The sequence below is a fragment of the Cherax quadricarinatus genome, chromosome 55 (assembly GCF_038502225.1).
Source record: "Cherax quadricarinatus isolate ZL_2023a chromosome 55, ASM3850222v1, whole genome shotgun sequence".
NCBI lineage: Eukaryota > Metazoa > Arthropoda > Malacostraca > Decapoda > Parastacidae > Cherax > Cherax quadricarinatus.
The window spans coordinates 398,722-414,181 of record NC_091346.1 but is presented as its reverse complement, the minus strand read 5'-3'; the positions used below and the strand labels follow the sequence as shown (position 1 = coordinate 414,181).

The 15,460-nt window shown below is 39.2% G+C and overlaps 1 protein-coding gene across 2 annotated transcripts in view; it reads left to right on the top strand.

The window, feature by feature from the left end:
• LOC128698915 (lon protease homolog, mitochondrial) overlaps window positions 1–15,460 on the top strand; it is a 261,625-nt gene that overhangs the window by 30,932 nt on the left and 215,233 nt on the right. For both annotated transcript variants that reach the window (XM_070096772.1, XM_070096773.1), the window contains exons 4-6: window positions 1,846–1,934; window positions 6,526–6,716; window positions 10,764–10,906. In XM_070096772.1, the coding sequence (XP_069952873.1) occupies window positions 1,846–1,934; window positions 6,526–6,716; window positions 10,764–10,906 (423 nt within the window). The remainder of the gene's footprint in view (window positions 1–1,845; window positions 1,935–6,525; window positions 6,717–10,763; window positions 10,907–15,460) is intronic.

The window sequence follows — 15,460 nt, the reverse complement described above, 5'->3', positions numbered from 1 at the left end:
CAATTTGCTCATGTATCAAATCAATTTTTCTCATTGAAATTAACTGAAATGCCATTAATCTGTTCCAACAGGATTCCTGGCTCTTGGGAGGCAGGAGAAAATACTTTGATATAATGCTAATATCAACTCTGCGGCTTATTTATCTATCACAATTGATCTAATGTGACATAATAAACAATATAAATAATATAGAAACATGATATGTACTCAAGAATGAATAAAATGTGTCAGTGTGTGATGAGTGGTGGCGGCCACTCCCGAGGTGAAAATAATGATCGCTCTGACCATATCTTCCCATTCTTGCCCTTCTGAGGTCTTATTATAAGAGAAAACAGAATGTTTGTGAGGCTAACTGCACTAGATCACTAGTTTCATAAGGAAAACACTGAAACAAAAGTGATTTTCTCTTGTTTTTCTATGATTTCATGCTTTAATTCAGTGGACATCATCCTCTTCTTCTCAGCACTGTCCTTTGCACTTACTTTCTTAGGACCCATGGTTAGGAAAAAGAAATTTGGCAAAATAACTGAACAAAAAGCACAAAACTCGGGGATGCTGGATGGATGTTGTGGTATTCGCTGCGCCAACTAGTGGCAGCGTATCTGAAGCTCACTTGTAACTCGGATTTTGGTTCACAACTCAAAGCAAAAAATTGACCAAGCGACAGCTTGTAACTCGGGAAAACTCGTAAGTTGGGGCACTCATAAGTCAAGGTACCACTGTATATAATAATTCGAGCATCTGAATAATTGTATCATTCGTGCTTTTTTTTTTGGCCTAAAACCAATCTGGCAGGGGTTCACTATGTTATAGGCCAATATTTGCTGCTCACAGCATGATTTATGGTGGCTTAAGTGCTCATCACTGTATGAACCTTTTGGGTTTAACACATATATTAATAGTAATAATAATACGTAATATAATAATAATGATTTACATGTAGATCTTCAAAAGTACCACTGGCTCCAATTTCATAGACCTGTGTGAATGACAGTGAAAGAGTTGATAAGAGGAGAAAGATATTAATCAGAATGGAATGTTGTTTTAAAATTGTAAGCTGGCTGTACTTAGCAGAGCTTACAAACAATGGTTCTATTGGTTGTGGATCTCTGACAACAATGGAAAAGTAAACAAATGCAGTATAATGTGAACGTTCTTTTCACACAGTAGGTTTTCGCATTTGTTTGTGATTTGATAATGCCCACTGTGTGGGCAAAACGTTGTCAATAAAGGATCTCATTATACTGCATTTGTATCTACTTTTCCAGCAGTAGCCTGGTTGACCAGACAGTCAGTGAAAAAAGTCTGATTTTAAATATGGCTGTGAGGTGTAGAAATTTTGTGTCTTTGGTATTCTATTGTTTTAACCCTTAAATGGTCCAAACGTATATATACGTTTTTTCAACATCTGAAAGTATGTAAAAAAATGTAGATCTTCTTTTTTGTTTTACATTTGAAAACATGTAAAAAAAAACTTTTATCTACATTTTTTTTTGTTACATTTGAAAATATGTTAAAAAAAGTAGATCTGCTTTTGTAGCACTACGAATTTGAACATCGATTTGTTTGGACCGTTTAAGGGTTAATGGTTGGCAGAGCAGGGTTAGTTATATTGATACAGCTAAGTGAGATAAGTTGCTTATGATTAAATTATCTTTTAGTAATTGCTTTAGCTAGTTTTCTTAGAAATTAGTCACAGTACTACAGGTTTAGATAATGACAAATATACTCCACTTGTAAAAAATATATGTCACAATATCAGCTTGATATAACAAGTCACTGTTAATTAAATAGATATCACAAGTCCACAAACTGGAAATGAAAATGTATGTAATTTTTTAACAGGTTGAAGACAAAGAACTCATAAATCTCATAAGACGAAAAGTTCGACTTAATCAACCATATGCTGGAGTCTTCATGAAGAAAAATGAAAGGTTAGTATCACATAAATTGTATACAGTAGCAACAAGTTGAAGAGTAAGACACAAGTGCAACTTGGGGAATTTTTATTGATGAAATGTTTTGCTTGCTCTGCAAGCTTCATCAGTTGACTGTTGTTGAGCATGACCTACTTACACTAATGGGCCCAGCTCATCTGTGACCTCATCTTCAAGCTGCTATACCTTACCTTCCAGTATACAAGCCTCTGGCCACTAACTTCTGCTTTAGTCTAAGAGAATGATTATCTTGTCATCACCAAGGGTGATGAACTGACTACATCAAACTACCTTTCCACTTTGTCCACTTCACCTTCCATTGAAACTGAACTTTCCAGAAGTGTGAAGTGTCATTCATCTGTATTCATTCATTCTCTGTATTCAGCTAATGAAGCCTGCATTGCAGGTGAAACATTTCATCAGTAAAGGTTCCTGTTGTTGCATGTGTCTTACATTGAAAGATTAGTATTGAGCTGTACTGAACAGTACTCACTTATGTATATGTAGTTGCTGTTGCTGTTTGTACATATACTGTATGTACCTTATGATATTGCCTTCAATTTTTTAAAAGAGCCTTTAATTAAATTTTGTATAAAAAGTGGGGTGATAATAGGTAATACTTACTTTAGAAAAAAGTTTTCATGATATGATATAGGATGCAGTGACTGCAGTTTACTAGGCTGTGTATTAGTATACAAAAGTTCGATGGGTAGACTTCTAGATGTGCACATTTGAAGAGGAACGTCAGATATGTTGGACCAGTATTATTTGGTGGTGTCTACAGAAAGTGGAATAAGAATCTTTCCTCCGTAAGCCATGCGTGTTGTAAAAGTCAACTAAAATGCCGGGAACAATGGGCTAGTAACCCCTTTTCCTGTAAAGATTACTAAAAAGAATAAGAAGAAGAAAATTGTCAAAGTGGGAAGTCTGAATGTGCGTGGATGTTGTGCAGATGATAAGAAAGAGATGATTGTGGATGTTATGAATGAGAAGAAGCTGGATGTCCTGGCTTTAAGTGAAACAAAGCTGAAGGGGGTGGGAGAGTTTCAGTGGAGAGGAATAAATGGGATTAGGTCAGGGGTTTCAAATAGAGTTAGAGCTAAAGAAGGAGTAGCAATAATGTTGAAGGATAAGCTATGGCAGGAAAAGAGGAACTATAAATGTATTAATTCAAGGATTATGTGGAGTAAAATAAAGATTGGATGTGAAAATTGGGTTATAATAAGCGTGTATGCACCTGGAGAAGAGAGAAGTGTAGAGGAGAGAGAGAGATTTTGGGAAATGTTGAGTGAATGCGTGGGGAGTTTTGAATCAAGTGTGAGAGTAATGGTGGTTGGGGATTTCAATGCTAAAGTGGGTAAAAATGTTATGGAGGGAATAGTAGGTAAATTTGGGGTGCCAGGGGTAAATGTAAATGGGGAGCCTTTAATTGAGCTATGTGTAGAAAGAGATTTGGTAATAAGTAATACATATTATATGAAAAAGAGGATAAATAAATATACAAGGTATGATGTAGCACGTAATGAAAGTAGTTTATTAGATTATGTATTGGTGGATAAAAGGTTGATGGGTAGGCTCCAGGATGTACATGTTTATAGAGGGGCAACTGATATATCGGATCATTATTTAGTTGTAGCTACAGTTAGAGTAAGAGGTAGATGGGAAAAGAGGAAGGTGGCAACAACAAGTAAGAGGGAGGTGAAAGTGTATAAACTAAGGGAGGAGGAAGTTCGGGTGAGATATAAGCGACTATTGGCAGAAAGGTGGGCTAGTGCAAAGATGAGTAGTGGGGGGGTTGAAGAGGGTTGGAATAGTTTTAAAAATGCAGTATTAGAATGTGGGGCAGAAGTTTTTACAAAGCAGAAGTGTTATAAGAAGAGCAGAGTATATGGAGAGTAAAAGAAAGGTAAAGAGAGTGGTGAGAGAGTGCAAAAGGAGAGCAGATGATAGAGTGGGAGAGGCACTGTCAAGAAATTTTAATGAAAATAAGAAAAAATTTTGGAGTGAGTTAAGCAAGTTAAGAAAGCCTAGGGAAAGTATGGATTTGTCAGTTAAAAACAGAGCAGGGGAGTTAGTAGATGGGGAGATGGAGGTATTAGGTAGATGGCAAGAATATTTTGAGGAACTTTTAAATGTTAAGGAAGAAACAGAGGCAGTAATTTCATGCACTGGTCAGGGAGGTATACCATCTTTTAGGAGTGAAGAAGAGCAGAATGTAAGTGTGGGGGAGGTACGTAAAGCATTACATAAAATGAAAGGGGGTAAAGCAGCTGGAACTGATGGGATCATGACAGAAATGTTAAAAGCAGGGGGGGATATAGTGTTGGAGTGGTTGGTACTTTTGTTTAATAAATGTATGAAAGAGGGGAAGGTACCTAGGGATTGGCAGAGAGCATGTATAGTTCCTTTATATAAAGGGAAAGGGGACAAAAGAGACTGTAAAAATTATAGAGGAATAAGTTTACTGAGTATACCAGGAAAAGTGTACGGTAGGGTTATAATTGAAAGAATTAGAGGTAAGACAGAATGTAGGATTGCGGATGACCAAGGAGGTTTCAGAGTGGGTAGGGGATGTGTAGATCAAGTGTTTACATTGAAGAATATATGTGAACAGTATTTAGATAAAGGTAGGGAAGTTTTTATTGCATTTATGGATTTAGAAAAGGCATATGATAGAGTGGATAGAGGAGCAATGTGGCAGATGTTGCAAGTATATAGAATAGGTGGTAAGTTATTAAATGCTGTAAAGAGTTTTTATGAGGATAGTGAGGCTCAGGTTAGGGTGTGTAGAAGAGAGGGAGACTACTTCCCGGTAAAAGTAGGTCTTAGACAGGGATGTGTAATGTCACCATGGTTGTTTAATATATTTATAGATGGGGTTGTAAAGGAAGTAAATGCTAGGGTGTTCAGGAGAGGGGTGGGATTAAATTTTGGGGAATCAAATTCAAAATGGGAATTGACACAGTTACTTTTTGCTGATGATACTGTGCTTATGTGTGTGTGTGTGTGTGTGTGTGTGTGTGTGTGTGTGTGTGTGTGTGTGTGTGTGTGTGTGTGTACTCACCTAGTTGTACTCACCTAGTTGAGGTTGCGGGGGTCGAGTCCGAGCTCCTGGCCCCGCCTCTTCACTGATCGCTACTAGGTCACTCTCCCTGAGCCGTGAGCTTTATCATACCTCTGCTTAAAGCTATGTATGGATCCTGCCTCCACTACATCGCTTCCCAAACTATTCCACTTACTGACTACTCTGTGGCTGAAGAAATACTTCCTAACATCCCTGTGATTCATCTGTGTCTTCAGCTTCCAACTGTGTCCCCTTGTTACTGTGTCCAATCTCTGGAACATCCTGTCTTTGTCCACCTTGTCAATTCCTCTCAGTATTTTGTATGTCGTTATCATGTCCCCCCTATCTCTCCTGTCCTCCAGTGTCGTCAGGTTGATTTCCCTTAACCTCTCCTCGTAGGACATACCTCATAGCTCTGGGACTAGTCTTGTTGCAAACCTTTGCACTTTCTCTAGTTTCTTCACGTGCTTGGCTAGGTGTGGGTTCCAAACTGGTGGTGTGTGTGTGTGTGTGTGTGTGTGTGTGTGTGTGTGTGTGTGTGTGTGTGTGTGTGTGTGTGTCTCAACAATCAGTATTTGCACCAATAACTCATTACAGTTGTGACCGGGTGTGGAAGTGTGAATTGCTTATTACTCTATAATTTGTTCATGATCGTAGCCATGTATAAACGTAAGTAACGATACCTACAGGATTCATTACTTTTGTAACTTGCGAGTTAATTACCTTTATACCTAGTTCAACTATCAAAACTTTGGGGGCCCAGTCCCTGGACCCATTATGTACCTCTGTAATCTGTAAATACCTTTGTAACTTGTTGTGATTGTGACCAGACCTACCTGGAGTTCATTACCTTTGTAAATTGTGAGTTCATTACTTTTGTAACTTGCTCAGCTATCAAAATTTTGAGGCCCAGTCCCTGGACCCATTATGTACCTCTATAATCTTTTGACTACCGCCCACAGGATGGGTATGGGGTGCATAATAAAGATATTAAACTAACTAAACTTGTACCAAGGCAGGGTGACCCCGTAAAAGAAGAAACAAGTTTTTCCTTTTACTTTTAGTCACTTCTTATGACATGCATAGCTTATGGAGGAAGGGCTCTTCTCCACTCACCCATGGAGAACTGGCTTATGTGAGCTTGTTAAATAGGAGTTGGGGAAAGCATTTTTTGATGATTTGACTTGCAGTTGGAGTATGAGCTAGGTTAACATTTATGAAAGGATTCTGGGAAACTTGTTAGCTGGACTTGAGTCCTAGAGGTGGGAAGTACTGGGCTTGCATGCTGAAGGAGGGGTGAGGATGTTGCCATTTGGAGGGTCGTCTGAAGTGTTGTCAGCACACTTCTGGTAAGACAACGATTGAATGAGTGACAATGAAAGTTTTTTCCTTGTCGGGTTGCTCTACCACTATGGGAGATGGCCAAATTACAAAAAATTAATTATTAATTTGCTAAGAATAGAAAAGTAGATTTTGTGGATGTTTATTAAATAACTGCAAGAAATCTGTAAACTTTACTTTCAGTGATGAGCGAGAAGTTGTTGATAATATGAGTGAACTCTATCCTGTGGGTACATTTGTTCAAATCCACGAGTTACAGGACATGGGTGACAAGCTGCGAATGATTGTAATGGCCCACCGGCGTATTGGTATAACAGCAGTCTTACCAGATGAACCGCTAGAAGAGGAACGGGAGCTGGCAAAGTCAGGGAAAGGTTGGTGTTGTGAATGAGAATCAGTTAGTTACTATTTTTTTTTTCTTGCAGTTGCATTCCAAATTTAAATGTTTGTAGTGACAAGTTGTGAAAGAAAACTGATTCACTTTATGTAAATAAGTGACAGTAAAAAACTGATAAGAATGAAACATATATTAGGTAACATCATGACAATGACCATGATAGCTATGGATGTTTATCACTGGTGTACAATATCAACATGATGAATTAGGCATATGTGCAACATCTGGGTATCTTTACTTTGTAAAAATACTGGATTACAAAACGTCTGCAGAGTAAAGATACCCAGATGTCTCACATGTGTCTAATTCATCAGATATGGATATCCAGCATATTAGACTCTCTAATAACAATTTCACGTATATGGTACAGTAAACCTTATAATGCAGGATTATTTTCCTGAGAATTGACTTGTAATGTAAAAGTGCATTACATGTGTGGGAAGATTGTCTGATAATCAGTAGGGTTACATTCCTGAAGTTTTAAAAAATTTTGTTTCAGAAAGGTTTTCTTATTTTCTTAGGTATCATTAAGTAATTTTTCTACTTTGTTAAAAAAAAAAATTATTTCCTTTGTATGTTATAAATATTTATTGCTTTTGAGTTTCTCTATTTCTTGGATAATAACCAAGAGTGATGGGTCATGATTTAGGGCGTCCCAGTACAGTGGTCCCTCGTTTATTGTCGTTAATCCGTTTCTGGAAGTACGACGATTATCGAAAAAGACGATTTTCGAATCAATTTTCCCCATGAGAAGCTGTATAGTCCTTGTGGCTTAGCGCTTCTTTTTGATTATAATAATAATAATAATAATCCCCATGAGAAATAATGTAAATACAATTAATCCATTCCTGACACCCAGAAGTATTAAAACAAAAAAATTTTTTACATGAAATATAGATGTAGTACATAAACAATACAATAGGACATGATGAATGAAACATTAACAACATAACACTTACCTTTATTGGAGATTCGTTCTTAGTGTATGGAAGACTGGAGGAGGAGAAAAATTGGATTAGTTACTGTTTGGAAGGGGAATCCCCTTCCATCAACACCTCAGGTACCAAGTCCTTTTCTGGGGTTACTTCTCTTCTCTGTTTCTTAATGCCACTAGGACCACCTTGAGAGTCACTGGAGTCCTGTCTCACCAAAAAAAGTGTCCAGAGAGCTCTGTTTCTGGCACCTCTTTAAAACTTCCCTAAAATGGGCCAAGACTCTGTCGCTGTACAAGTTGCCGATATGGCTTGCAACATTCTTCTCAGGGTGATGTTTCTCCATAAATCTTTCCATCCTACCCCACATTTCAAAAATCTCCTTAATTTCTAAAGAAGGCACCTTCTTCCATCTCTCTTCCTCCTCATTTGCAGCAAGATTCTAATCTGCGATCTGTTGCTGTTCCTGCTGAAGCTCTTGCAGCTCCTCAGTGGTTAGCTCTTCGTTGTGGTCCTTCACCAACTCTTCCACATCCTCCAAACTCACATCCAACCCCATGGAACTCCCCAATGCCACAATAGAGTTCACAACTGACATAGACTCATCAGGGTCAGCCACAAACCCTTCAAAATCCCTCTTGTGGACACAATCTGGCCACAATTTTCTCCAAGGAGAGTTCAAAGTCCTGGTAGTCACTCCCTCCCAAGCCTTACCTATAAGGCTTATGCAATGGAGAATACTGAAGTGTTCTTTCCAAAACTCTCTTAGGGTCAAGTGAGTGTCTGAGGTCACATTAAAGCACCTTTGAAACATTGCTTTGGTGTAGAGTTTTTTAAAGTTTGAAATGACCTGCTGGTCCATGGGCTGGAGGAGAGGAGTGGTATTCGGGGGCAAGAACTTTACTGTGATGAACCCAGACTCCTGCAGAATTAGATCATTCAAGTTTGGAGGATGAGCAGGTGCATTGTGCATTACTAGGAGGCACTTGAGATCCAATTTCTTTTCCAGGAGGTAATTCTTTACACTAGGGCCAAACACTTCATTGAACCACTCGACGAAAATTTCCCTCGTGACCCATGCCTTATTATTAGATCTCCAAAACACACACAATTTACTCTTTATAACATTGTTTTTCCTGAACACTGGGATTTTCAGAATGGTACACTAGTAACAGCTTCACTTTGAAATCCCCACTAGCATTAGCACAGAACATGAGCGTCAGCCTGTCGTTCATAGGCTTGTGTCCTGGCAGTCCCCTTTTCATTCTGAGTAATGTAGGTCCTCTTTGGCATTTTCTTCCAAAAGAGGCCTGTTTTGTCACAATTGAACACTTGTTCAGGTTTCAGTACTCTGGCCTCTATGTACTCCTTGAATTCACTTAAGAATTTTGTAGCTGCAATTTTGTCCGAACTGGCAGCCTCACCATGCCTTATCACACTGTGTATGTCACTATGGTTCTTAAATCTCTCAAACCAACCTTTGATGGCCTTAAATTCGCAAATATCAGTACTCGTTGCAGGCAATTTCTTTACCAGATTGTCATGCAACTGCCTAACCTTTTCACAAATAATCGACGTCATAAGACTATCTCCTGCTAATTGTTTCTCGTTTATCCACGCCAATAATAACTTCTCAACCTCTTCGAGTACTGGTGATCTCATTTTTGTCAGCATATTTACCCCCTTCCTAGGTAGTAGGTTGGTAGACAGCAACCGCCCAGGGAGGTACTACCGTCCTGCCAAGTGAGTGTAAAACGAAAGCCTGTAATTGTTTTACATGATGGTAGGATTGCTGGTGTCCTTTTTTCTGTCTCATGAACATGCAAGATTTCAGGTATGTCTTGCTACTTCTACTTACACTTAGGTCACACTACACATACATGTACAAGCATATATATACACACCCCTCTGAGTTTTCTTCTATTTTCTTTCTAGTTCTTATTCTTGTTTATTTCCTCTTATCTCCATGGGGAAGTGGAACAGAATTCTTCCTCCGTAAGCCATGCGTGTTGTAAGAGGCGACTAAAATGCCGGGAGCAAGGGGCTAGTAACCTCTTCTGTATATATTACTAAATGTAAAAGGAGAAACTTTCGTTTTTCCTTTTGGGCCACCCCGCCTCGGTGAGATACAGCCGGTGTGTTGAAAGAAAGAAAGATTTACCCCTTTTGCAACAATAGCTTCCTTGATTCCCTTTTTCTTGGCCACGATGGAAGATATGGTTGTACGGGATTTGTTATACATCTTGGCCAGTTCGGCCACACGTATGCCACTTTCATATTGTTCAATGATGTTTTTCTTAAATTCAATCGTATTTCTCACCTTTACCAAAGGCTTGGCACTAGGAGCTTTCTTTGGAACCATGGTGGCTTATTTAGCACTTGCAAGCACTAAAATGAATGGAATATTATGAAATATTTCGTATGAACACATTGAAGGGACCGTCTCTTACTGGTAAGCAATGGCACACTGGCTGGGAAGGGAGGCCGAGGTGGCTCAGAGCTGTGAGTACGCGTCCAGGACAAATGACGATTAGCGAGTCAACTGACCATTTGTGAGCCAGTGTTTGGACTAAAATAATGCGACGATTTCTGAAAAGGATGACTATCGAGCCCGATGATTACTGAGGGACCACTGTAATTGAAATGGACCTGGTAAAAATCTGTAAAACAGACTTAGAAAGGGTCCTTACCTGTCCTCAGGAAATTTGTTAAAAATCGAATATTTCTGAAATTTTAAGCCTAGTTTCAGGCCACTTTTGGTCCTGAAACTAACAAATTCATCTCCATTTTGATATGTGTTTTATTCTATCAAATGATGCCAAAAAACAGCCAATTAAACCATTAAGATGTAGAAAAAACCTCAGTCACTGTTGTAAACAAACCCAAGGTCAGAGGTGTGCTTTTCCCTTCATGTACTACATGGGGCAGGATTTTTTTATACCGTATTGCAGCAAATGATAATTTGAGAAAAAATTTGATAAGCATTTGTTATTGGATATTGAGAATTATTGTTTTTCTTGTTTTTATGCCTGTGCACTGGTAATGAGTAAGTGGTACTGAGTAATAAGTTATCGTGCATTGGGTCATTTCAGCAAATGTTGAATTACGACTTCCACCTTTTAACACAACAATCACTGTTCCTCTAGAAGATAAATCAAGTAGTGAGGAGGAGCCTAGTGATGGTAGAATGCGTAGATTGCTTCACAGAAAGAGAAAAACAGAAGAAACAGCACAGGTTAGTATCAGGAAAGTTCTTTATTAAAAACTGTAGCATTTTGTACTGCTTGTTGTTAGTGATTCATTAGTTATATAAGCAATTATACATTTTGTAATTTTATGAATTATAGAAAAGAGTTACTTTTCTTATGGGGATAGTGGACTTGAATTATTTCCTTGTAAGTCATGCATGATGTAAAAGGTGACAAATAGTGGAAGCAAGGGGTTAGTAACTCCTGCTGTATTCAGTTATTAAAAAGTAAGAATAAAATTTTAAAACTGGGTTGTTTGAATTTGCATGGGTTTAATACTGATGATAAGAGAATCTTTGTTAGTGTTAGGAATGAAAAGAAACTGAATGTCTTAGCACTAAGTGAAAAAGTGCTGAAAGGGATGGGAGAAATTGAATGGGGAGAGGTAAATGGGTTTACGTCTAGTATACAGTAGTACCCCGCTTTACAGCGTTTCGCCTTACAGCATTCTGCTCATACGATGATTTCAAATTATGACCAAAACACTCTTTACAGCTCTCGGTCTTTTTAATACTGCGCACCCCACCAGGTTTGTTTACATTTTCCGTGAGCACATCTCTCTATTATGTCTGGAAACTTTCCAGAATTTCAAGTGTTTTAAAGTTATTGCATATTTTATATGTATTCTGATAATTATGCTTATGTGTACCTGTACCTAAATATACTTATATACTATGCTTGCATGCAGGTACACATTAAAATCACTAGGAGTGTCCCTCTAGTCTTAATGCCATAGTAATAATGTGTAATAATAATCACTCTTGGGCACATTAAATGTCTTATTTTATGTTAATATAGACATTTAATATAGACAGTTACTTTTTGCTGATGATACTGTGCTTATGGGAGATTCTAAAGAAAAATTGCAAAGGTTAGTGGATGAGTTTGGGAATGTGTGTAAAGGTAGAAAGTTCTAAGTGAACATAGAAAAGAGTAAGGTGATGAGGGTATCAAATGATTTAGATAAAGAAAAATTGGATATCAAATTGGGGAGGAGGAGTATGGAAGAAGTGAATGTTTTCAGATACTTGGGAGTTGACATGTCGGCGGATGGATTTATGAAGGATGAGGTTAATCATAGAATTGCAGAGGCACTCAGATATGACAGTTTAGATGTCCCTCCAAACTGCCAGTGTCCCAAACCCCTTCTTTAAAGTGCAGGCATTGTACTTCCCATTTCCAGGACTCAAATCCGGCTAATCAGTTTCCCTGAATCCCTTCATAAAATATTACCCTGCTCACATTCCAACAGCTCGTCAGGTCCTGAAAACCATCTTCATTCACTCCTATCTAACATGCTCATGCACACTTGCTTAAAGTCCAAGCCCCTTGCCCACAAAATCTCCTTTACCCCCTCCCTCCAATCTTTTCGAGGATGACCACTACCCTGCCTTCCTTCCCCTACAGATTTATATGCTCCCCAAGTCATTCTACTTTGTTCTATTCTCTCTAAATGATGAAACCACCTCAACAGCCCCTCTTCAGCCCTCTGACTAATACTTCTAGTAACTCCACACCATGAGTTCTCTGCATAATATTTATACCACACATTGCCCTTATACACAACATCTCCACTGCCTCCAGCCGCCTCCTTGCTGCAGCATTTACAACCCCTGCTTCACACCCATATAAGAGTGTTGGTACCACTATACTCTCGTACATTCCCTTCTTTGCCTCTATGGATAACTTTTTTTTTTTGTCTCCACAGATACCTCAATGCACCACTCACCGTTTTTCCTTCATCAATTCTGTTGTTAACCTCATCCTTCATAAATTCATCCACTGACAAATGAACTGCCAAATATCTGAAAACATTCACTTCTTCCATACTCCCTCCCTCCAATGTGAGATCCAGTTTTTCTTTATCTAAAACATTTGATACCATCATCACCTTACTCTTATCTGTGTTCACTTTCAACTTTCTACCATTACACACCCACCCCAACTCATCCACTAACCTTTGCAACTTTTCTTTAGAATCTCCAAAAGGCACAGTGTCATCAGCAAAAAGTAACTGTGTCAACTCCCATTTTGTATTTCATTCCACATAATTTAGTCCCACCCCTCTCCCCAACACCCTAGCATTTACTTCTTTTACAACCCCATCTATAAATACTGTATTTTAAACAACCTTGGTGACATTACACATCCTTGTCTATGACCTACTTTTACTGGGAAGTAATCTCCCTCTCTCCTACATACCCTAACCTGAGCCTCATTATCCTCATAAAAACTCTTTACAGTGCTTAGTAACTTACCACCTATTCCATACACTTTCAACATATGCCACATTGCTCTCCTATCCACTCTGTTATATTTTTTTTATTAGCACACTGGCCGATTCTCACCAAGGCAGGGTGGCCCGAAAAAGAAAAACTTTCACCATCATTCACTCCATCACTGTCTTGCCAGAAGGGTGTTTTGCACTACAGTTTTTAAACTGCAACATTAACACCCCTCCAGAGTACAGGCACTGTACTTTCCATCTCCAGGACTCAAGTCCAGCCTGCCAGTTTCCCTGAATCCCTTCATAAATGCTACTTTGCTCACACTCCAACAGCACGTCAAATATTAAAAACCATTTGTCTCCATTCACTCCCATCAAACACGCTCATGCATGCCTGCTGGAAGTCCAAGCCCCTCGCACACAAAACCTCCTTTACCCCCTCCCTCCAACCTTTCCTAGGCCGACCCCTACCCCACCTTCCTTCTGCTACAGACTGATACACTCTTGAAGTCCATTCTCTCTACATGTCCGAACCACCTCAACAACCCTTCCTCAGCCCTCTGGACAACAGTTTTGGCAATCCCGCACCTCCTCCTAACTTCCAAACTACGAATTCTCTGCATTATATTCACACCACATATTGCCCTCAGACATGACATCTCCACTGCCTCCAGCCTTCTCCTCGCTGCAACATTCATCACCCATGCTTCACACCCATATAAGAGCGTTGGTAAAACTATACTCTCATACATTGCCCTCTTTGCCTCCAAGGACGAAGTTCTTTGTCTCCACAGACTCCTAAGTGCACCGCTCACATGACATCTCCACTGCCTCCAGCCTTCTCCTCGCTGCAACATTCATCACCCATGCTTCACACCCATATAAGAGCGTTGGTAAAACTATACTCTCATACATTGCCCTCTTTGCCTCCAAGGACGAAGTTCTTTGTCTCCACAGACTCCTAAGTGCACCGCTCACCCTTTTCCCCTCATCAATTCTATGATTCACCTCATCTTTCATAGATCCATCCGCTGACACGTCCACTCCCAAATATCTGAATACATTCACCTCCTCCATACTCTCTCCCTCCAATCTGATATCCAATCCTCATAACCTTACTCTTTCCTGTATTCACTTTTAATTTTCTTCTTTTACATACCCTGCCAAATTCATCCACCAACCTCTGCAACTTCTCTTCAGAATCTCCCAAGAGCACAGTGTCACCAGCAAAGAGCAACTGTGACAACTCCCACTTTATGTGTGATTCTTTATCTTTTAACTCCACGCCTCTTGCCAAGACCCTCGCATTTACTTCTCTTACAACCCCATCTATAAATATATTAAACAACCACGGTAACATCACCATCCTTGTCTAAGGCCTACTTTTACTGGGAAATAATCACCCTCTTTCCTACATACTCTAACTTGAGCCTCACTATCCTCATAAAAACTCTTCACTGGTTTCAGTAACCTACCTCCTATACCATACACCTGCAACATCTGCCACATTGCCTCCCTATCCACCCTGTCATACACCTTTTCCAAATCCATAAATGCCACAAAAACCTCTTTAGCCTTATCTAAATACTGTTCACTATATGTTTCACTGTAAGCACCTGGTCCACACACCCCCTACCTTTCCTAAAGCTTCCTTGTTCATCTGCTATCCTATTTTCCATCTTACTCTTAATTCTTTCAATAATAACTCTACCATACACTTTACCAGGTATACTCAACAGACTTCTCCCCCTATAATTTTTGCACTCTCTTTTGTCCTTTTTGCCTTTATATGAAGGAACTATGGATGCTCTCTGCCAATCCCTAGGTACCTTACCCTCTTCCATACATTTATTAAATAATAGCACCAACCATTCCAAAACTATATCCCCACCTGCTTTTAACATTTCTATCTTTATCCCATCAATCCCAGCTGCTTTACCCCCTTTCATTTTACCTACTGCCTCACAAACTTCCCCCACACTCACAACTGGCTCTTCCTCACTCCTACAAGATGTTATTCCTCCTTGCCCTATACATGAAATCACAGCTCCCCTATCTTCATCAACATTTAACAATTCCTCATAATATTCCCTCCATCTTCCCAATACCTCTAACTCTCCATTTAATAACTCTCCTATTTTTAACTGAAAGCCTAGGGAAAGTATGGATTTGTTCGTTAAAAACAGAGTAGGGGAGTTAGTAGATGGGGAGAGGGAGGTATTAGGTAGATGGCGAGAATATTTTGAGGAACTTTTAAATGTTGAGGAAGAAAGGGAGGCGGTAATTTCATGCACTTGCCAGGGAGGTATACCAT